The 25,000-nt window shown below is 43.7% G+C and overlaps 1 protein-coding gene across 1 annotated transcript in view; it reads left to right on the forward strand.

Moving 5' to 3' along the window:
• LOC137334268 (protein bassoon-like) overlaps positions 1 to 25,000 on the forward strand; it is a 379,103-nt gene that overhangs the window by 297,909 nt on the left and 56,194 nt on the right. The window contains exon 5 of the mRNA XM_067998926.1: positions 5,925 to 6,458. Coding sequence (XP_067855027.1) covers positions 5,925 to 6,458 — 534 coding nt within the window. The remainder of the gene's footprint in view (positions 1 to 5,924; positions 6,459 to 25,000) is intronic.

Raw genomic sequence — 25,000 nt, forward strand, 5'->3', positions numbered from 1 at the left:
CACCCCTTCCCTTCCCTCCCAGAAACACAAACATCTTCCAGTTCTGATGAAAGGTTTTTGACCTGAAATGTTAATTCTATTTCTTTCTCCACAGATGCTGCCTGACTTTCTGAGCTTCTCCAGCATTTTCTGTTTTTATTTCAGATTTCCAGCATCCACAGTATTTTGCTTTTGATTTAACCAGTGCTGCTGTTTTTATTTTATTAAGCTTGAGGTGTGGAACAGTGTTCACATCGCATTTAGATGATCCACTGAAAAACAACATCTTTCATTACTACTTATCTTCAAAAGTAATCATCAGAAAATGTCTCGCATTTCATGAAAAAGACATCCAGCACTGATGTCCGCTGCTGTCATTGGCTGTACTTCTCTCTCTGTGGAGTCCATTTGTAATGAGTTACCATGTACTTCATAATATGCTTCATTAAATTTGCACAAAACCGTTTTTGCAACCTGTGACAGCACAAGAAAGAAAAGATGCACACATGATAAGCCTGCAATTATTAGGCTGTAATTCATCCAATTCTCCAATTGTGCCCTGCACTTCAAAGGGAACTATCCTCTGAGTCTAGTAGATAGCTGTCTCTATTGGATTATGTCTTTTATGTAACTACTGGAGTCACTTGAACAGTTGTCTACATTGAAGTGTTAAATACGTTCTTTAGACATGAAGGTTGCAAGATTACATAATTTCCGAACCCTCAGATATTTTGGGCAGTTATGGCACCAACTTTGCATTTGTAAATGATTAAATCACAGTTGAACTGGAGGTACTGCTGTATGTTCCCTTAGGAGTTGTAATGGAGATGATACAGCTGATATAAAAGCAAATATTTGAAGTTAGGGAAAGTGGACTGGGAAAAGTTGTAAGACCTGAAAAATTGAGGCTGTTTTCCTTGATTTAATAGAGATATTTAAATTATGAAGGAATGGGACAGTGTAGCTAGAAATAGACTATTTCCAGTGGTTGATGAGTCTAGAACAATGGTACATAGATATAAGATTAAATGTAAGAAATTTGGGACAGAGAGCAGAATAAACTTTTTTTTACAAAAAGGATTGTGAGGCTATGGAATGTACTATCAGAAGCAGAGACCATGCCAAAATTTAAGAATAGGTTAGATAGGTGGTTGTAAGAAAGGGGAACACCAATTGTCCTTTCAGGTGGATGTAAAAGATCCCATGGGATTATTCAAAAAAGAGCAGGGGAGTTCTGCCAGTGACCTGGCCAAATATTTATCCATCAACCACCAAAAAAATATTATCTGGTCATTCATCTCATTGGTATTTGTGGGACCTTGCTGTGCACAAATTGACTGTCACATTTCCCAACATTACAACACTGTCTACACTTCAAAAAGCACTTCCTTGGCTGTGAAGGGCTTTGGGATGTCCTGCGCCCATGAAAGTTGCTATATAAATGCAGTTTATTACTGTACTTCTGGTACTGATGGATGGCCCTGCATCTCTTTTCATAACAGGAATCCATCCAGTCCTTTTTTAAAACTTGCAATGGTTTTCTGTTCCACCAACCCTGCTTTCTATTTTCTTTTGACAGCCTTAAATTTAAACTGTTTCTACTAGTCCTTAAATCCTGTGCCGAAGAATTTTCCTGGACCCAAATTCTCAATACCCAGGAAAATGTTCAAGTCCCCCCTCATCCTCCTCTCCCGTGAGTAAAGTCCCAGGGTAGATGATCTTTCCTCATAACTCAGCTCTAAGTAATCAACCTCGTAGCCCTCCTTTGGGCTCTCTCCATAATCCTGCATGTCTGACCAAAATTGAATACAGTAATTTAGATGTGGCCTCACCAATGCCAGATACAACTTAAATATCACGTCCTTAGTCGTTCAACTTATAAATGGGAACTCTCTTTCTTTAGTAGACAACAAACTGAGGCTAGAGTCAGATTCACAGTTTGTGGTTAATGTTGATAGTGGGTGTCGATACTTATTAATATGGAATATTAGGATCTCCCATCATTGTGTCTTTGATCTGGTATGATCGTCAGCTTCATTTGCAGACCCCTCAGGCTGGGATAAATATGGCAGGCTTTTGGTCATCTCTTTAATTCATTCAGTCTAAGGGGTTATTTTTCATGCCGCAGCAGTGAGAGAGAACCCTGTGGAACCAGATTTGTTCTTCATAAATATCTCAAAAGACTCAGGTAAAGGGCCCTGAAAACAATTTTTGAACACCTATTATTTTGGTTTCAGAAATAGTTTAAAGTATCACTGCAAGTTGAATATTGCATTGCTGTCTATCTGCTGGTTTATTTTGCTTCTGTGTAAATTTATTTCTTGTAACAAATCTGATTCATTACAAATCAGTGCAACGCAAAAACCCAGTGCAAAAAGTTATAATGTTGTCCCTGACACATGCTTTTCCTGTCAACCAAATGCTTTAAGTTGTAAGTTACCGCTCTTAGGGAATGCAGGTTCACCTACAAAGACTGCAATCTGCCGTAAACACAAATAGAAAGTTGGGAGAGGATGCAATTAGGGGCCACTGAATTGGGATAAATATCATCTGCAAATTGAAGACAGGCTGTTAAAATTTCTGTTTAAATATATTTACATAACAAACAGCCAGAAGTAGGACAAACAATTCACCCATGTCACTGACACTAGCCAACTGAACAAGGAACAGTCGATGGTCAAAGCTGAAATGGGTAACTTTGGTATAGTAGAGGTGTTGTACCCGGGTCAGCGAGTGTGTAGAGGGGTGCAAAAATCCAATTGAGCCAAGATGTAATGAGCCCACCCCACAACTAGAAACAAATGTGGTCATTCCTTGTTGCATTTCTTGGTTTGGCAGGTTATTGTCAGTGATTCGACCCCAAAATCTGCAATATAGCCTTGCCATCAATGAACCTGACCCAAACGGGAAGACAAACCAGGTAATCTGGTTCACCGGGTGCAAGGGAACATTCACAAGATTGAAAGACATTTTACGTACAGTTCCTCGTGCACGTGGATGCATATAACGGGTGTTGGACCAGTGCTGAGTTAAGTAAATGACCATGATGGGATCTACCAATCATCTACCTAAGCTCTAAGCTGCGGCAATGGGAAACAGCATATTCAGTAATTGAAAAAGAATTATAGTGTGGACACTGCAGAAACTGCAACCACACTTCTATGGTGCACAGTTCACCATATTCTCTCACTACATTCCCCTTAGTCCGGTTACATTTGACGCATGATGATAATGCTAGATTGATAAAATAGAATATTGTCCGTTTTAGTGTATAATATGGTAGTCTAATACAGCCAGGGTTCTCAGAATCTGAATGTTGAGCTTGTGGTCTAGTAACAAAAGACAACTTTTATCTAATCCAGGTAGCACAAACCCGTAACCACAATACCCAATTATATAATTATAGTTATAGGAGCGCAGATCATGGAATAACCTCTATATATTGTACAATTCACTTTTGTTTTTGATATTTTTACTGGAATATCAAGAAAGTACATTTGCATATATACATTATGAAGCATGATGCTTGCAGGAGGAGTATATTGATAGATCTGGGTTTCTTGATATGTCTGTGCTTGCATGTCAGGGGGTTGAAGTAGCTTGTTTGACCTTGGTTTTTGTAGGTTAGTTAGGCTTGGAGATGTGGGAGGACATCTTCTGGACTGCTATGCAAGTTGGCTGGATGTGGGAACATGACAAGAATATGTGTAAGAGGGTGCACCTTTTTCAGCAGTCGTCAGGTATGGAGGGATGCAACTGGTAGAGTTTGTGTGTGGTATGGTACATGCCATGTACGATGTTGAGCTGGCCACTCTGCTGAAGGTGGTGGTATCTACCTAGGATCTGACTCCAAACTTCTCAACAATTCTCTTCCCTTAACAGTTGGCCAAGATCTCACTCCCAGGCTTCCCCCAGGCTTTCTGTCCTGCCTTTGGTTATGGAGATAAGCATGGTATACCAGGTGGAGATGTGCATCCAGAAGGTTGTTGGGGAATGGACGATTGCAGGCTTCAGCAAGATCCAACGTATTGCAGGATTCTGGAGGAAGTGCTTCATCTGAAAATAGTGAGGTCATGTTGGGAGAGGTGAAACTAACTGCTAGAACACCATAATCTAGCCTTTATAGAGAGACTGACCTAATCTGGTAATCCCCATCTTGTGGAATACTCTGAACCCATCTGAAATGAATCTTCCTGAGGGTGTCCCATTTTGTAAAGTTAGGGAAAGGGCTGTTAGACCCAGTGAGATCTTTGGAGACACAGACCTATCTTCAGGCTGATAGTTTTTCAGAAATACTGGGGTATTTGTTGTGGGGACATATTAGCTGCAATGAAGGCTGATTTTCTACTGGTCTGTTCTAATAGTGTATAAATGATTAGCTCTGCAGGGTTGAAAAAGAGATCCTGGCTTCTATTCCCAGTCATGCGTTTTGCTGGGAGGCTAGGGATCAGGCCATAATTATTTGGGTCTGGATTGGCCAACAGTACTGTCTGAAGTTTGAGAGGCCGAGTCCCTCCTCTCATTTTGGGAGTTTGAGGAGTATTTGTGCCCTCCTTTCCCACCCAGAGGAACTTGGAGATGTGGCTGTCCAGGTCACTGAATTGGTGGGTTGGCACCTTCACGAGGGGTTGTGGATGAAGCGCCTTTTCTACAGGGTAATAAATTTTCTGTGACAAGTACACAAAAGTATCTAAAGGATAAAAGGGGGCACTGGGAATGTATGGGAACTGAGGCATTGATATGGGATGTGAATGCAAGATTGTAAATAAGTCACTATTCCAGGTACATTTGCCAGTTTTGCTAACAAAAAAAACCCAGCTGTAAGCCACACTGTGTTGTCACTATGGTTATTTAGTGTCCAAAATGTTGTAGAAAAGAACACACTTAAATCAATACATTTGAGTGTTTTTTTAATATGCTTCTTGTGCAACATTCTTGTAATCCATCAACTCAAATTGCTCCCATTACCAGTGACAGATATGCAACTACGTCCCATAGCTCAAAATGCTCTCTCCAGGCAAAGCCTACATTTGGAAGGAGATGATTGGTAATTGTGATTCATACTTCAAATGGACAAAGTACAAACATTTCAGCTATACTTCACTGAAATCTCAGTGACAACACTGCAGTGAGTGTCACTCCCTACTTTAAGAGAACATTAAAAAGATGAGGGAAATTAGAGAATTAAAAGATATACCCGAGACCCAGAGGTTGTGCTATTCTGTAACCATTCATGCATCCTCGGCTGGTGGTTTTAATTGCCAATTTATGAGCCAGTCCTAGATACTGGGAACTGAGGAAGGGGCAGAGATTAAGATTTTGGCCTTTTCTCTCTCTCTCTTGGGGGAAAAAGGCCAGTCTGCAGCAGGATTTGGATCTGGAACAGTGAGAGAGGCAGAAAGGTATCTTTTTTCCTAAAGTTAGTACCGGTCAGTTCAGCGATACTGACGTGTAAAGTGAAGCTAGGCCCACATCAAGGGCAAAGTTTGCGTAATTTATTAACTTTGATGTTATGAGGAGCAATAGGAAATAGGTAAAACGTGCTGTGAAAATAATAATCGGTTCAGTCATGCATTTCAAGTAAAATAAACCAATGATTTCCAGTTGGTCTCATCACACTAGAGTGCTTATTAGTCTGCCGTCCAGAGGATAGGAAAAATGCATGGGGCATGTGCAAGATCACAGTATCCAGTACAGATAATGAGAGTCTTATTGCTATGGACCCCAGGTAACACTTACATATCACTAACTATTGGACAGTGATGCAAGAGCTACTTATGGGAGTGACCAGTGACACTAAATCTCAGAGAATATCTAGTGCCGATCTGAAATTAGAACAAGTACATTTAAGTGGCTGCCATAAAATTTATAGCTTGTGCAGAAGTACAAATTTGTATTACACCAGTTAACATCATCCTTTGTATTTGTTTTTCTTGCCCATATAGAAAAAAGAATGGCTTTGCCTGAATTGTCAGACCCAACGATTGATGTCTGGAAATTTGGGAGATGCACCACTTCCTGTCCCACCATCAGCATCAAAGCAACAGCCAATGATGTCACCACACCATCAAGGGCAAACGGGTGCCAGTGTGCAACAAAAGAAAGGGGTTAGCCAACTACAGCAAGCTGGTCCTGTCCAGCAACAAAAGGTCCCTTTAGCACCAGGTCAACAATTCTCTCAACAAAAAGAACAAATGACTCCTAAACCAGGACAACCTACACCAACAAAACAACAAGGTCCACCAGTTGGGGATAAGTTGCATCCTCAGCAAACACATCCTGGGCAGATCGAGGCCCAACAACTGCCTCAGATTGCAAACCAAAACAGGTCACAGTCAGCAAGAGAGAAGCTAAAACCTGCTTTACAGAGCACCACAGTGCCGGCACCATCAAAAGTGATCAGCACCGAGAAAAAAGTGGTCCCTCCTTCAAAGGAGATCTCCCAAGCAGCTGACCTACAGAAAGCAAAAATGCAAGAGGTAAGTCGCTTAAACATGTACCATGACAAAGACCAAAAATTATTTAAACGTAAGTTGAATTATTTTAGCAACATGGAAATGTCATGGATGAATCATGCAGGCTGTAAGGTCAGAGAAATACACATTTTAGGGGTCAAAGGGGGAAAAAGTTTTAAGAAGATTAACTGAAGCAGCAGAGTCAATGAGCTGAATTATGTAAGAGCTAGGCTTTCCATTTCGTTTGGAGATGAGCTCATTGATTATTCCTGTTAATCACTATTATGTCTTTATCTGGCTGGACTACCTCAAGCAATAGTGCCTCGCCGCTCCATGGCCAAGTCCTTTCATTACTCCAGGATTATCTTGGATGGCAAGAATAATTCGGGACTCTCATTCTTGATGCCCACTTCTTCTGTTCCCTTCAATGCCAAATTTGAGGCGCACATAGATTTTTTTTGTCTCCAAGATTGAAATAATCCAGGTGATTGTCCCAACCTCCTTATAGAATCATACAGCACAAAAGTAGGCCATTCGGCGCATTGTACCTGTGCCGGCTCCTTGAAAGAGCTATCTAATTAGTCCCGCTCCCCTGCTCTTTCCCCATAGTCCTGCAAAATTTTCCTTTTCGAGCATATATCCAATTCCCTTTTGAAAGATACTATTGAATCTGCTTCTATCATCCTTTTGGCAGTACATCCCAGATCATAACAACTCGCTGCATAAAAAAAAATTCTCCTCATCTCGCATCTGGTTCTTTTGCCAATTATCTTAAATTTGTGTACTCTGGTTACCAACCCTCCCACCAGTGGAAACCCTTTCTACTTATTTACTCTGTCAAAACTCATAATTTTCAACACCTTAATTTTCTCTGCTCTAAGGAGAGCAATTCCAGTTTCTCTAGTCTCTCCACATAACTGATGTCCTTCATCCCTGGTATCATTCTAGTAAATCCTCTCTGCATCCTCTCCAAGGCCTTAACATCTTTCCTAAAGTGTGGTACCTAGAATTGGACACAATACTTCAGCTGAGGCATAATCTGTACCTCGTACCCAATCCCCAGCCCTTCCTTCATTTCAATGACTCCCATATCCCACTGTCAAACACATATCACTCTGTAGCTTCTCCCCACCAGCCTTCAACAAGCTCAGCTTTTCCACAAGACCCATTCCTGTTAACGGCTCCCTTTGCACCGGCATTGTTGCTCGTCTTTCAAAACTGCCGTCATCATCCCCATTCTCAGAAAGTCCATACTTGACCCCTCTGTCTTCTCCAACTCCCACTCTATCTTTAACCTCCCTTTCCTTTCTTTATATCTCTTGAAGATATCATTACCACCTATCTCAATGCTTACCTCTCCCACTGTTCTCTGTTGGAATCCTTTCAATTCGGTTTCCACCCGTCCTCAGCACCAAAGCAGCTCTCGGCAAAGTCACCAATGTTAAAAAATCACCAATACCCTTTGTGAGTGTGACCACGCCTTGTTATCTCTCCTTGTCCTCTCTCTTATGGCCAACATAATCAACCACTCCACACTCTGAAACCAGAAATTTCAGCAACTGAACAATATAAACAAGTCTGAAGCCATCCTGTTGAACGCCAAGTCCATCATGTCCCTGGCTGCTTGCTCAGGCTGAAACCAATGGTGCTCAACATCATATGGCATTCGGTCCAAAGCTGAGCTCCAAACCCCACACCCATCCATCACCAAGGCTGGTTACTTCCATCTCTTCAATATCCTACCTCACTCCCATGACTAATGAAACTTTATTCATGCTTTTGTCACTTCCAACCCGACTTCCCGTCCTATAGTAAGTCCACATGTTCATCAGCTGTGTCCTCACTGACAGGGCTGATGGACAATGTGTTGAATTCAAAAGCTTTATTCCCCATCTCTGGAATCTCCTGCAGCTCTGTTTTGTTGGTTGTACCCACCAGTTTTCTGAGTTTGTATTTTCACTTAATGTAAGCTTTTTAATTTTTCTTTCTGGGTGACTTTGGTGCCCATCAAGATGAGTGACAAAAGCGATAGGGAATGGTCTACTTATTCTTTCTGGACACCCAATGTCAGTGTCAAGTACAATAGAGAGATTAATATAAAGTTAAGCTCTCTCAACTTTGTTCCTAAAGGTGGCTTAATCCCACTGCATCACTGTGACATTTTATTTTGAACACCAGCTATCCTTGAGGCCTCCGTAAATGCAATTGTCAATTTGATGTAAATTGGTACCAAGCTCGAGATAGTTTTATGCTTTGGATTCACATTCACTAGAAATGGGGTGAGATTGTCTAAAACTCATTTCACTGAGGACACATAGTGATCAGAAAGAGGTAACTTTCATAACATCAGTTTGAACTGGATTCAAATCCATTTACTAGAAGTGAAATGGCAATGCATTGTAATTATTATGTATAACAATTTCAGTTTGCACTTTCCATTACAATTTCACTCAAACTCTTTTGTTATAAATTACTTGTTGAGGTAAAATTAAGGAGCTGTTTTATGCTTGGGATGGGATGAATGACCCAATCTTGAAAAGAACCTAGGAACTCAGACAATCTTTCTCACCTCTTCCTCCAGTTAATCTTAGGAAAATCTTAATCTATTATATTAAAAATGGTAATTGATCTCAACATTCTAATAATATTGCACCTGTCGGTGGCACTGTGAACGTAATGTTATGCCACCTAATGTTACATGAGAAGTTAAAAACAGTGGATGTCCAAAGGGACTTAGGGGTTCAGGTACATAGATCATTGAAGTGTCATGAACAGGTGCAGAAAATAATCAATAAGGCTAATGGAATGCTGGCCTTTATATCTAGAGGACTAGAGTACAAGGGGTTATGCTGCAGCTATACAAAACCCTGGTTAGACCAAAGCTGGAGTACTGTGAGCAGTTTTGGGCACCGCACCTTTGGAAGGACATATTGGCCTTGGAGGGAGTGCAGTATAGGTTTACTAGAACGATACCCAGACTTCAAGGGTTAAGTTATGAGGAGAGATTACACAAATTGGGATTGTATTCTCTAGAGTTTCGAAGGTTATGGGGTGATCTGATCGAAGTTTATAAGATATTAAGGGGAACTGATACGGTGGATAGAGAGAAACTATTTCCACTAGTTGGGGATTCTAGGAGTAGGGGGCACAGTCTAAAAATTAGAGCCAGACCTTTCAGGAGTGAGATTAGAAAACATTTCTACACACAAAGGGTGGTAGAAGTTTGGAACTCTCTTCAGCAAACGGCAATTGATGCTAGCTCAATTGCTAATTTTAAATCTGAGATAGATGGCTTTTTGGCAACCAAAGGTATTAAGGGATATGGGCCAAAGGTAGGTATATGGAGTTATATCACAGATCAGCCATGATCTTATCAAATGGCGGAGCGGGCTCGAGGGGCTGAATGGCTACTCATGTTCTTATGTTCCTATGACCAGTAACCAATTGAGCTCAAGCTCTTTGTCAATTTGAACTGCAGTGCTGATCATTCATCATAGAGTGGCACTGTAGTAGTCCATTTCCTGGAGATTGACAGACATCTAGTTGAAGGTAAGTTATACTCACCTCGGAGCCCACAGAAATCTGTGTTTTTGTGTTCCTGCCTCTACCCCGCTCCTGTTTTGGCTGAGTATCATGGATTCGGTTGTTACTTTCTTTTAGGTTTTTGTTCTCCATTTGACTCTCTTGTTGCCTCTGCACAAAGATATTTTATCGTGAGAAACATGTCTTCCAGTTGGGGCCCCACTCTGCCTGTTTACTGCATGGTCTTCCATTCAATTGCCATCATCTGCACATATCCCTGCTCCCCTACCCTGCTCCCCTACCCTTCCCATGATCCATACTTAATCCTTGCCAATTGTGGGCCAAGACTGCCTGTCGGCCTGTAGGCTGTTAGACTGATGTGGTTATTTGGACTTAGTAGTTAGTTTTGGGTTATTATCAGCCCCTGCTTCTACCTGCATCTGCTGGTCAACTGATCTGTGCTCCTTTCTGATATTGATGAGATATGAATAAATATTCAGTTTATAACAAAGATTACATTTAAAAAAAAAATTTCCTGCTTTTTGATACTGAAGAAGTAACAATAAGTATGTTTTTCAAAAAATTTCTAGCCTTTTGGTATTCAAGTATTAGAAAATTAAATTTATTTTTACATTTTCTGCTGTTTTGGTATTGATCAAATATAAGTAAGTTTTTTAAAAAAAAAGTTGTCCCCTTTTGGTATAGATAAGGTATAAATAAATATAAAGTTTGTTTTAAAATGTTGTGCCCCGTTTGATATTCAGTAAATATTGATAAATAATGGTGTACCTGAACAGCAGGCAAAAGAATTAATTGAGACAAATGCAGTGACCTCTTCCATTAGCACAATTCCTTTCCAAAAATTAGGGGAAAGAAAGCATTGCTTAGCGATTGCCCTCCTCCCCCCTTCCCTTCTCTCATCTCTTCTCTCATCCCTCCACTCCCCCCCCCCCAACCCCATCCCTCCACTCCCCCCCCACCCCCATCCCTCCACTCCCCCCCCCACCCACCCTCATCCCTCCACTCCCCCCCACCCACCCCCATTCCTCCACTCCCCCCTACCACCCCCATCCCTCCACACCCACCCCCATCCCTCCACTCCCCACCCACCCCCATCCCTCCACTCCCCCCCACCCCCATCCCTCCACTCCCCCCCATCCCCATCCCTCCACTCCCCCCCACCCCCATCCCTCCACTCCCCCCCACCCCCATCCCTCCACTCCCCCCTCACCCCCATCCCTCCACTCCCCCCCACCCCATCCCTCCACTCCCCCCCACCCCATCCCTCCACTCCCCCACCACCCCATCCCTCCACTCCCCATCCCTCCACTCCCCATCCCCATCCCTCCACTCTCCCCCCCCATCCCCATCCCTCCACTCTCCCCCCCCACCCCCATCCCTCCACTCTCCCCCCCACCCCATCCCTCCACTCTCCCCCCCCACCCCCATCCCTCCACCCCACCCCATCCCTCCACCCCACCCCATCCCTCCACCCCACCCCATCCCTCCACCCCCATCCCTCCACTTCCCCCCATCCCTCCACTTCCCCCCCATCCCTCCACTTCCCCCCCCATCCCTCCACTTCCCCCCCCCATCCCTCCACTTCCCCCCCCCCATCCCTCCACTTCCCCCCCCATCCCTCCACTTCCCCCCATCCCTCCACTTCCCCCTCCCCATCCCTCCACTCCCCATCCCTCCACTCCCATGTTTGATCATCTTTGTCTACAATTATCCCAATAACCTTTACTTTCCTAACTAGATATTTATCAAGCCTTTTTTTAAAGGACTTAATTGACACAGTGTTAATTCCTTTTGCTGGGAGCTTATTCCACATATTAACTACAACAATCTTCCTTGCTCTTCTCTGTATCCTCTTCAACACTCAAACGTTATTTGAAAGGTGGGTTGCCCAAAACTGCCCTCAATATTCCAAATTAGACCATAACAATGATCAGGACAAGGTCAGAATAACCTGTTTTGACTTGTGTTCAAACACCCTCCAGATGGATTCCAGTGCATGATTAGCCTCACTGATAACAGCTTCACACTTTAAGTCAATGATAAGTAAACAATCCTTTTCCTTTGTCATCTTTGCTAACGCATGTGGGATGTGTCTTTATTGAGGACACATTTATTTTTCCTATTGCCCTGTGCATAAATCTACATTTATTTATCATTAGTAAAATCCTTAGTCCGTGTGTTAAATTCATCCTGATCCCGTTCAACCTCATCCTGACAACCTTCTTACTTGTCAACTGGCCATATGAGAAATTCTGTTTAAAAGATATTCTGCAAATTGCAAAAAAAAAAGGCCACACAGCTACTGATAATTGGAATAAAATCCATTATTTTGGTAGGTTGGAGAAATTATAGGCACCAGGAGTCACTCATTTGAGGCAGTATTTGGCTGTGATTCGTACTGTATCTGGGCAAAGTCCAGGAACTGAGCTAACACAAGGGGTGTAAATGGCGTAATCAGACATTAAAAAAAACACACACACAGGCCCTCTTCTCTGTAAAGGGTGCTTTATCTTAAAATTCTTCTATTTTGCATGAAAGGGTGTGGAAGCAGATTCAATAGTAACTTGGATAAATACTTGAAGGGGAGAAAATTTCAGGGCTATGGGGAAAGAGCAGGGGAGTGGGACTAATTGGATAGCTCTTTCAAAGAGCCGGCACAGGCATGATGGGCCGAATGGCGGCCTCCTGTGCTGTAAGATTCTATGATTCTATTACAAATGCTGCATTGGTACCTGATCTGTTTTTTTGTGAGGAACTGTTTGTTGTAATAAGGTTTTCTTGTTTTAACTTATTTTGTGCATTTTAGTGGAGCCGCACCAAGTGTCAGGGGGGAGAAAGCATTTGTAACACTTAAATTTGTTACAAATGAGGGTTTTCACTGTAGATTCTGCATAAAAAGTGACCACATGCGTCACACTGAATGTTATTAAGTAGAATTGAATCTAAAGTTCTGAAATGTAATGACACAGATTTATCTAAGGGAGTTAATGAAGGAACAAGAGGTCCACACTGTAGGGTTTAGCAGTAAAATGTTTTTACTGTGTCATTGCCAACACAGTTGAGCAGTTTTCAAACTTTTCTGTATTTCCATGTAAATATTGACACACTGCCAAAGGCCCCTGTAGAATTGAATACAATCCCAGGAAATCGCCTGAAAATATTGATATAATCCCAGGGATTCCCTCCAAATATTGATATAATCCCAATGATTCCCTCCAAATATTGATACAATCCCAGGGATTCCCTCCAAATATTGATGTACTGCTGTGGAGTCTCCTGTCTTTACTTCTGAAAGGCAATTTCAGAATCCCCAAAAGGCAATTTCAGAATCCCCAAAAGGGATTTTGGGGATTCTGAAACAATTTATTAGCACGCAGCACAAGAAATAACATGTCAATCGGTCATCAAAGAAAAAAATACAGAATTTTCAAGTCACTGCACACAGTGTGCAGTATACTTGGCCCTAGGTGGGCAGAAATCTGATTATCCCGTGTATCCCAGTTTGAAAACCTTTAGGTATAAATCAACAGTGAGTTCAACCTCAAGATTTTAGCAACACATCTTGCTCCTTTGTTGGCCTGCACCAGCTGACAACCTTAGGATTTACTACAGTGTGGGTATTTAATCACAGTGAAGCACTTGAGCACCATAAGAACAATTAGTCAAGTAATTAATTAATCACCCTCCATCACAAACGAGTACAACAACAACAACTTGCATTTATATAGCAACTTTAATGTAGAAAAATGTGCCAAGGCACTTTGCAGAGGCGTAATCAGACAAAAATAGACACCGAGCCAAAGAAGGAGATATTAGCAGGGACGTCCAAACATTTAGTAAAAGAGGTAAATTTTAAGGAGGGTCTTGAGGAGAGGGCGGTGGAGAGGCAGAGGGGTTTAGGGAGAGAAACCTGATTGGAGATTCAAATATGGAGTTGCGGAAAAGATGGGTACTTACGAGTTAACTTACAAGCCCCTAAATCCTTTCCGGCATTGTGAAAACTTGGGTATAAAAATGCCTGGGTTAGCCTATAAATAAAGACAACGGTCAGCCTATTTTTATTCAGAAGAGCTAAAAGTATTCTCTGGCCACAACAAACCACACCATTAGACCTTTACACCTAAACGTTGGCATAGCACTGAAATGGCCCTAACCAATGTCACAAATTACATCCGCTATGACTGTGACCATGGTGCACTATCCTTTCTCATCCGCCTCGAGCTCTCTGCAGCCTTTGACGAGGTTGACCACACCGTCCTGCTCCAACACCACTCCTCCGTTGTCTAGCTCAGTGGGAGACCCCTCGCTTGGTTCCACTTTTAGCTATCGAATCGTAGCCAAAACATATCCAGCAATGTAAGGACTTGCACAACACCAGGTTGTAGTTCAACAGTTTTATTTTAAATCACAAGCTTTCGGAGCTTTCCTTCTTCGTCAGGTGAGTGAAGGGTTCTAAAAACGCATAGCATATATAGTCAGAGAACAATGCCTGGTGATTACAGATAATCTTTCGAACTGCCCCCTATCACACCTCGGCTGGGAGACGATCACAGCAATCAAAGGAGTCGTTGGTGTTCAGACAGGTTAGCCACGGAAAACATTACATCCCAGTATACTGAATACACAATGGGTCAGATCACAAAGACAGAGAGAGAAAGAGATCCGAAAGGCAGAGAGAGAGAGAGAATGTCCAGTTGTATTAAAAACAGATAACTTTTTTTCGCTGGTGGGGTTACATGTAGCGTGACATGAACCCAAGATCCCGGTTGAGGCCGTCCTCATGGGTGCGGAACTTGGCTATCAATTTCTGCTCGATGATTTTGCGTTGTTGTTGTGTGTCTCGAAGGCCGCCTTAGAGAATGCTTACCCGAAGATCGGTGGCTGAATGTCCTTGACTGCTGAAGTGTTCCCTGACTGGGAGGGAACCCTCCCGTCTGGCGATTGTTGCGCGGTGTCCGTTCATCTGTTGTCGCAGTGTCTGCATGGTCTCGCCGATGTACCATGCTCCGGGGCATCCTTTCCTGCAACGTATGAGGTAGACAACGTTGGCCGAGTCACAGGAGTATGAACCATGTACCTGGTGGGTGGTGTCCTCTCGTGTGGTGGTGGTATCTGTGTCGATGATCTGGCATGTCTTGCAGAGTTTGCCGTGGCAGGGCCGTGTGGTGCCGTGGACGCTGTTCTCCTGAAAGCTGGGTAATTTGCTGCGAACGATGGTCTGTTTGAGGTTGGGTGGCTGTTAGAAGGCGAGTAGTGGAGGCGTGGGGATGGCCTTAGCGAGGTGTTCGTCATCATCGATGACATGTTGAAGGCTGCGAAGAACATGGCGTAGTTTCTCCGCTCCGGGGAAGTACTGGACGACAAAGGGTACTCTGTTGGTTGTGTCCCGTGTTTGTCTTCTGAGGAGGTCTATGCGATTTTTCGCTGTGGCCCGTCGGAACTGTCGATCGACGAGTCAAGCGTCATATCCCGTTCTTACGAGGGCATCTTTCAGCGTCTGTAGGTGTCCATCACGTTCCTCCTCGTCTGAGCAGATCCTGTGTATTCGCAGGGCCTGTCCATAGGGAATGACCTCTTTGACGTGGTTAGGGTGGAAGCTGGAAAAGTGGAGCATTGTGAGGTTGTCCGTGGGCTTGCGGTAGAGTGAGGTGCTGAGGTGCCCGTCTTTGATGGAGATTCATGTGTCCAAGAATCCCTTCCACCCTAACCAAGTCAAAGAAGCCATCCCCTATGTCAAAGAATCCCTTCCACCCTAACCACGTCAAAGAGGCCATCCCCTATGGACAGGTGCGGTTGGGGAGGGGAGAGAGATCCTAGGGGGAGATCTGGAGATCTCGATGCCGGGGGGGAGGGAGAGGTTGCGGCAGGTTAGTTTGATGGGCCGGGGGACTACTCATGCTTCTCCCGGCCCACAAACAGTGCTGGGAGAGCACTTACCTTCTGGATCTGGCAGTTCTCACCTCCCAAGCCATGGGAAACCCAGCCCTAATGCAGTCGTTAAATCCAAATGGCTCCTAAAATCTGAGGCACGCAGCCTCATTAACATTATAATTACTGACCCACCTCTCAAAACCAGGTTACTCGCCCAACCCGCCTTAGTTAAAATGGAAGTAGGCACGTTCGCGGCACGTTGGGGACGGGTTTCCCATTTTTAAGAATTTAACCCTCTCTGCCCGTGCTGGGGGGGTGGGGTTTAAGATTCCCCCCATGGAGTCAGCTTTCACTTGTAAACTGAAGGCACCCAACTCCACTCCTCCACGCTTGGCACCTCCACTGTCTTTGTACTGTCAGACTGCTTGTCCAATATCCAGTCTTGGATAAGCTGCAATATCCTCCAGTTAAACATTGGAAAGACCAAAGCTATTGTCTTCGGCCTCCTTGTCACTGATATCATCTCCTTCCCCAGCCATTGTCTCAAGCTGAACCAGATTGTTTGCAACCTTGACGTCCTATTTGACCCCGAGTTAAGGCTCTGACCCAATATCCTCTCCATCACAAAGACCACTTATTTGCACCTCCATAATAACCCCTACCTCAGCCCTTCTGCTGCCAAAAGTCTCTTGCATGCCTTTGTCACCTCCAGACTCAAGTGTTCCATTGTTCACCTGACTGCGCTCCCATCCTCCACCCTCTGTAAACTTCAGCTCTTACAAAACTCTGTTGCCCATATCCTATCTCACACCAAGTCCCACTCACTCATTACTCTGGTCCTTGCTGACCTACATTGGCTCCCAGTCCCCCAAGACTTCTAATTTCAAATTCTTATCCCCATGTTTAAATCCATTCATGGTCTTGCTCCTCCCTATCTCTCTAACCCTCCTCCAGCTCTACAGCCTCCTCAGAACTCTGCGTTCCTCTAACGCTGGCCTCTTGTGCACCTCACCCCTCCCTCCCCCGCCTCATCTTAACATTAAGTCAATATGGGCCTCATGAGTTGTGTGTTCCAACTAAATCCATTTCTTTTACATGCACCAGTAGGTTGACCCAATGGAAATTTAATTTCTTACTGCATGACTCAATCGGCATAAATCTGGAAACAGTTTAATCTGCATTATCCATTAATTACTTGCTAACATTTTTAGCTATTACGCAGCTACCTGATATCTTAACTGAACCTTGGAGAAATCTAGCTCCTAAACTTTCTATGTTGTGACTTTCTAAACAATAATTTCCACTTTTCCCACTTATGGCCTTGTCATTACTGGTCTATAATGATTTACATAGCAGCCTTAACTCCTTAGTACTGGCTGATCAGTCTCATCCAGGTCAACTCATCCAGCTGACCAACTAACCATATCAATGGATCTGAGTTTTTGTTTTTAATTTTTTAATTTTTCTCTCTCTCTCTTTCCACTTCACCCTTTGTATCTTGTCCAGTGTGAAAATGATGACTAGTGTATTCCACGTTTCTAGTCTTTGCACAGGTGGATTGTATCATTGCCTCATGCTACATCTGCCCATTCCAGCACATCAAGCCATGTTCTTCTTTACCTGCTGGTGATCTATTAGCATCAAACTTCACAGCATTTAGCTTTCTTTGCCACTCCCAAGTAATGCATCCACAGTATGTCATTTTGCTCATCGTAATCATCTCATCACTTCTTTCTTTCCTAGTGTGAGTTCAAGCACCCTCCCAGTAGTCATTCTTCTTGTCCAGTTAATCTTCAGGATATATCTGTTTATCAGCATCGAACTCCACTAGTCTTTTCCTTACTTCACTGCTCACATCAGTGCAATGATCTTGATCACATATAACATTTAAACATTATGGACTGGAGTTTCTGCTTTGTGCAATCGGCATTTGGGTGCAATTTGCCAAGTTATGCCCCTTTCCGCTAAAATGTATTAACATAATCGCAAATGTAAAATCTGCCATGAATCAGCGCATTCGGCAGCTTAACATAGCGTAATTGTTTATTTTTTTTGCAATCAGAAATATTCATTGATGTATTTGAGATGTATTTAAGAGTGGTAACCTGGTGCAGTTTTATTAATACAGCTGAAAATGGGTTTATCACTAGAAATAAGCATTTTTAATAAAGGTCTCCAGTCCTCTGGCTGTGAGTAACCTGATTTAAAATCACTGAAAATGACTCAAAAAAAACTATACTGAAGCATTTCCTACTTTCATTGGTGTACACTTGTCAGCTTCTTAGTAAATTAATATTTTTTAATATTTAAAAACATTTAAATCATGCCAACTAGTGCCTTTGTGCCTAAGAAAACTAGCTTAACTTTAGAACCCTCTTCGAACGGCTGCAGGCTGGTGCAATCGGCGGAAACTTACCATCCTCATTGTTTCAAGCGATGGGACGTGGCCAGTTTTGTGGGTGAGGCTAGTTTCAGCACAATTTTTTTTAAATCAGTGCAAAATATCGCGGAAATTTGAATTACGCTGAAAAAGCCAGCGCAATCGAACGGAAACTTTGGGCCTCTATTTCTTGATTGTTGCAATTGCACAGGAACTCTCTTTTTAAATACCTCTTTTGTAATTGCTGCCCTGTATTTACGATTGTTCTTTTGTCACACCCTCATAATCTGCCACTGGTGTATACTGTTGAATTATCTTAATATTGAATGGTTTGCTTTACAATTTCACTACAAGTATTTTACCAAAAAACATTTCTTAAAAAGTCAAGGACAAGAAAAAGTTATTTGCTGCTCAAGCTGTTCCCTCTAGCATCTCGCGACTACCAGCCTAACATCCAAATACACATCAAGTCCCCCTATTGTCTTTGACTCCATCTACCTTATCCGGTAGAGTTATTATTTCAATAAAGAATTTTATGTTGTCTTACCTTGAAGTAATACCCAATCTATTAACAGTACTCATATCAGGCCCCCTTTTAACCTTCTTCACTCTAGACTCTAATCTTCCCTCACAGCTCATTCCATTTACACTTGAAATTATTCTTGTACTTCTCTGCATCCTTTCCAATGCAATTTTGCCAATTTTGAATTGTGCACAATACTCCAAGTTTGGTCAGATCAGTACATTATAAACTTTCAACACAACCTCTGTAGTCTTATACTCCAATGTTCTGACTGTGTATCTCAACATTCTGTTTGCTTTTTTAATGGCTTCACTGTATTATCTTGACGTTGAAAGTGAGCAGTAAACTGTCATTCTTGGACGCCTTTTAAAGTCTCGCTGTGCTAATTCTGTTCCCTTCATTGTATACATATGTTGATTATTATTTCTCTCAAAATCCTAAAAAACCTAATGGGCTCAATTTTAGGGGGAAATTGCAGGTGCGTTAGGGACGGGGCGGGGGGGGGGGCTCTGAGAATCATGGAAATCCCGTTCGGGTTCGGAAGCCGGCTCCAACCCGCCGCCTTCTGGGTTTCCCAGGAGCCCACCTGTGTGTGCGTGGGCAACCCGAAACCGGAAGTCCCACCGGCAAGTAAAACCGGTGGGATGACAGTTAAAGAGCTAAATGTACCTCATTGAGGTACTTAAGGCACTTTACCTGTGACAGATTAAGTGATTGTAACGATTTGTAACTTACCTGGGCAGCTTGCCCACCGCTTCTGATTCACGCCCGGTGAAACCAGGCGTGAAGGGCCGGATCAGGGAAAAAGAAACAAAATAAATTAAATAAAAAACCATAGAAGGACGTTAAAACACAAAATGAACCTACCTTTCCACCCTGCTCCGATGTGCGACGTTTCCCTCTTCACCCCTCGATGTCCTACCGATCTTCCCCTCGTCCGTCCTACCGATCTTCCCCTCGCCCCTCCTCCCGATCGTCCCCCCGCCCCTCCCCCGATCTTCCCCCCGCCACTCCCCCGATCTTCCCCGCCCCTCCCCCGATCTTCCCCGCCCCTCCCCCGATCTTCCCCGCCCCTCCCCCGATCTTCCCCGCCCCTCCCCGATCTCCCCCCGCCCCTCCCCCCGATCTTCCCCCCGATCTTCCCCCGCCCCTCCCCCCGATCTCCCCCGCCCCTCCCCGATCTTCCCCGCCCCTCCCCCGATCTCCCCCCGCCCCCGATCTTCCCCCGCCCCTCCCCCGATCTTCCCCCGTCCCTCCCCCGATCTTCCCCGCCCCTCCCCCGATCTTTCCCCGCCCCTCCCCCGATCTTTCCCCACCCCTCCCCCGATCTCCCCCCGCCCCTCCCCCCGATCTTCCATTCCAGTGCCAGATGACGTCTCGCTCTCTCTTTCTCGCCCCCCGGCTCACGTTGCAGCTGGCTGCCGGGCGAAAAACCCGGAGAGTACGTTAATCATCAGCAATCGCTATGCAATCGCGTCAGAAACAGTACATTTTGTTTATGCGGGTGTGCCACTCGCACCTTCACCGCCACCCCCCCCCCCCCCCGCTGCCTACCTGCCACCATTGCAAAATCGACCCCAATATCTCTAACTGATCCTTAATTTGTCAAATGCAAAATTAGATGCATAGTTAATGGTTGGTTCTGCTTTAAGATTTGGAAAATACGTTCTAATCCAATCGCTTACCCTGAAGCATCCAAAATGACCAAACGGTGTCTATTCTTCTCGGCAGTGAGAGATAAATGTGTTTCATTGGGGTTGAGTTGGTTCCATGATGACAAGTCTGACAATGGAAGATTGAAACCCAGTCAACCCAATGTGGCAATATCTGTGATCTAATACTTGAGCCAGCCAACAGAATAATACTCCAGAGCACTGTTGATGATTGATCAGCCAGCCTGGCTCATAAATGGGACCTAGAGAAGTAGACCTTCACTGGAAGCTGGAATTCTTCTTACTTGGCTTCACTTAATCCTGCAGGCCGGTGAGCTAATGGTTAGGGTACTCCTGGCTGAACAAGCACATGTGCTCTGTACTAGTTAACTGCATGATTTTAGTTCATTAAACTCCACAAGTATCCCTGTACACACTTGGGATACCAAAGCTTGGGTTCATGTGATCCTGTACCTAAGCTGTCTGGCTTGGGTAAGTCTGGTGTAACCCTACCACGAGAACGGAAGAGCACTCCATTAAAGGCAACAGATACTGAGGATTGCTCAATAGCTTGGTTTGAAGACTCGTAAGCATATTTTCCGCGCATTAAGACATCTGGATGACCAAAACAAAAATCCAAAACTTGCAAACAGCTTTCTTTTTTTTCCCCTTACCCCGTCTCGTGGAGGTGTGACTCATCCTGGGGTAAAGTTCCACAAGAGTTTGTAGTCCTTCAGTACCTTGCTAAAATAGCAAGTCTTCATCTGTGAACCTGAACATTGGGTGCTTGTGGGCAACTCATCCATTGGATGTATTGTAGTTGAGCTCCATCTATTTGACACCCCGTGTCCACAGTGCACTTGGCAGTGTGCACGAGCAACCCGGGGTGACTGTCCCTGTGGTTTTATCTCCTCCTTGTATGGAAGCACCTATCCATGTGCCACCATCTCATCATGTTGACAAACAACAGTTGATCATGCAGGATTTTCAATACGATTAACAAAAACTTTCAACATATATACACAGAAAGATATATTATAATTATTTGCCGAAGATATTTGTCTTGCGATTAATGGCAGAGAGAATCTGACTTTAGACTGGCGGGGGAGGAGAGGGAATCTGACTTTAGACTGGGGGAGAGAGAATCTGACTTTAGATTGGGGAGAGAGAGAGAATCTAAATTTAGACTGGGGGGAGGGAGAGAATGTAACTTTTTAGACTGCGGAGAGAGAAAGTCTAACTTTAGAATTGGGGAGTGAACCTAACTTTAGACTGGGGGGGATTGGAGAGAGAATCTAACTTTAGACTGGGGAAGAGAGATAATCTAACTTTAGACTGAGGGAAGGAATGTAACTTTTTAGACTGGGGGAGAGCGAATCTAACTTTTTAGTCCTGTTGGAGTGAATATAACTTTAGATTGGGGGAGGGAGAGAGAGAATCTAACTTTAGACTCTAGGAGTGAATCTAACTTTAAACTGAGTGTGGTGGGGGGGAAGAAAATCTAACTTTAGACGTGGGGGAGGGAGAGATTCTAACTTTAGATGAGAGAGAGAGAATCTAACTTTAGACAGAGGGAGAGAGAATCTATTTTCATACTGAGAGGGGGAGAGAATCTAACTTTAGACATTGGGGAGAGATGGAATCTAACTTTAGACTCGGGGAGAGATAGAATCTAAGTTTAGACTTGGGGAGGGATAGAATCCAACTTTAGACTCGGGTGGGGGGGGGGGAGAGAGAGAGAATCTAACTATACAAAGGGAGAGAGAAATTGTCTAACTGGAGGAAAAGAATGGAAAATCTAACATGTATCGTACTGGGGAAGAGAGAGAGAATCTAATTTATTTGGGAAGCATAAAAAAGACAATTTTGCTTGAAAGCAAAGGCTTCAATGACTTCTGTTCAGTGAGAAATCTGGACCACTATAAAGTAAAAATACTCAATTGGCGGAGGGTCAATTTCAATGGGATGAGAACAGATCTGGCCCAGGTAAATTGGAATCAAAGATTGGCAGGCAAAACTGTAATTGAACAATGGACGGCCTTTAAATAGGAGACTGTTTGGGTACTGTCTAGGCACATTCCCACAAAGCACATTCCCACGAGGCATAAAGGTAGGGCAACTAAAGCCAGAGCTCCCCGGATGACAAAAGATATACTGAGTAAGATGAAACTGAAAAAATGGGCATATAACAGATGTCAGGTTGATAACACAAGCAGAATATAGAAAGTTCAGAGGGGAAGTGAAAAGCGAATAAAAGGGGCAAAGAGAGAGTATGAGAATATACTGGCGGCCAACTTAAAAGGGAATCCAAAAGTCTTATACAGGCATGTAAACAGTAGAAGGGTAGTAAGAGGAGGGATGGGGCCGATTAGGGGCATAAAGGAGATCTACTCATGCAGACGGAGGGGATGGCCGAGGTACTAAATATGTACTTTGCATCTGTCTTTGCCAAGGAAGAAGATGCTACCAGAGTCTCAGTAAAGGAAGATATAGTTGAGATACTGGATGGGCTAAAAATTGATAAAGAAGAGGTACATGAAAGGCTAGCTGTACTTAAAGTAGATAAGTCACCTGGTCCGGATGGGATGCATCCTCAGTTGCTGAGGGAAGTAAGGGTGGAAATTGCGGAGATACTGGCCATAATCTTCTAAACATCCATAGATACGGAGGTGGTGCTAGAGGACTGGAGAATTGCAAATGTTATACCCTTGTTCAAAAAAGGGTGTAAGGGTAAACCCAGCAACTACAGGCCAGTCAGTTTAACCTCAGTGGTGGGGAAACTTTTAGAAACGATAATCCGGGACAGATTTAACAGTCACTTGGACGAGTGTGGATTGATTAGGGAAAGCCAGCACAGATTTGTTAAAGGCAAATCGTGTTTAACAAACCTGATAGAGTTTTTTGATGAGGTAACAGAGAGGGTAGATGAGGGCAATGCAGTTGATGTGTATATGGACTTTCAAAAGGTGTTTGACAAAGTGCCACACGGTAGGCTTATCATCAAGATTGCAGCCCGTGGAATAAAGGGGACAGCAGCAACATGGATACAGAATTGGCTAAGTGACAGGAAACAGAGAGTAGTGGTGAACGGTTGTTTTTCGGACTGGAGAGAGGTGTACAGTGGTGTTCCGCAGGGGTCAGTGCTGGGACCACTGTTTTTCTTAATATATATTAATGACTTGGACTTGGGTGTACAGGGCACAATTTCAAAATTTGCAGATGACACAAAACTTGGAAGGGTAATAAACAGCGAGGAGGAAAGCGATAGACTTCAAGAGGCTGTAGACTTGATGGTGGCATAGGCGGACACATGGCAGATGAAATTTAATGCAGAAAAATTTTGGTAGGACGAACGAGGAGAGGCAATATAAACTAGAGGGCACAACTCTAAAAGGGGTACAGGAACAGAGAGATCTGGGGGTTTACGTGCACAAATCGTTGAAGGTGGCAGGACAGGTTGAGAAAGCAGTTAAGAAAGCAAACAGCATCCTGGGCTTTATAAATAGAGGCATAGAGTAGAAAAGTATGGAAGTGATAATGAACATTTATAAAACACTGGTTCAGTCACACCTGGAGTATTGTTTCCAGTTCTGGGCATGGCACTTTTGGAAAGATGTGAAGGCCTTAAGAGAAGGTGCAGAAGAGATTTACTGGAATGATTCCAGGGACGAGGGACTTTAGTTATGTGGATAGACTGGAGAAGCTGGGGTTGTTAAGAACATAACAACATAAGAAATAGGAGCAGGAGTAGGCCAATCGGGCCCTCGAGCCTGCTCCGCCATTCAATAAGATCATGGCTGATCTGATCCTAATCTCAAATCTAAATTCATGTCCAATTTCCTGCCCGCTCCCCGTAACCCCTGATTCCCTTTACTTCTAGGAAACTGTCTATTTCTGTTTTAAATTTATTTAATGATGTAGCTTCCACAGCTTCCTGGGGCAGCAAATTCCACAGACCTACTACCCTCTGAGTGAAGAAGTTTCTCCTCATCTCAGTTTTGAAAGAGCAGCCCCTTATTCTAAGATTATGCCCCCTAGTTCTAGTTTCACCCATCCTTGGGGACATCCTTACCACATCCACCCGATCAAGCCCCTTCACAATCTTAAATGTTTCAATAAGATCGCCTCTCATTCTTCTGAACTCCAATGAGTAGAGTCCCAATCCACTCAACCTCTCCTCATATGTCCGCCCCTCATCCCCGGGATTAACCGAGTGAACCTTCTTTGTACTGCCTCAAGAGCAAGTATGTCTTTTCTTAAGTATGGAGACCAAAACTGTATGCAGTATTCCAGGTGTGGTCTCACCAATACCTTATATAACTGCAGCAATACCTCCCTGTTTTTATATTCTATTCCCCCTAGCAATAAAAGCCAACATTCCGTTGGCCTTCTTGATCACCTGCTGCGCCTGCATACTAACTTTTTGATCTTCTTGCACTAGGACCCCCTGATCCCTTTGTACTGCAGTACTTTCCAGTTTCTCACCTTTAAGATAATAACTTGCTGTCTGATTTTCCCTGCCAAAGTGCATAACCTCACATTTTCCAATATTGTATTGCATCTGCCAAATCTCCGCCCACTCACCCAGCCTGTCTAT

This window comes from Heptranchias perlo, chromosome 17, assembly GCF_035084215.1.
Source record: "Heptranchias perlo isolate sHepPer1 chromosome 17, sHepPer1.hap1, whole genome shotgun sequence".
NCBI lineage: Eukaryota > Metazoa > Chordata > Chondrichthyes > Hexanchiformes > Hexanchidae > Heptranchias > Heptranchias perlo.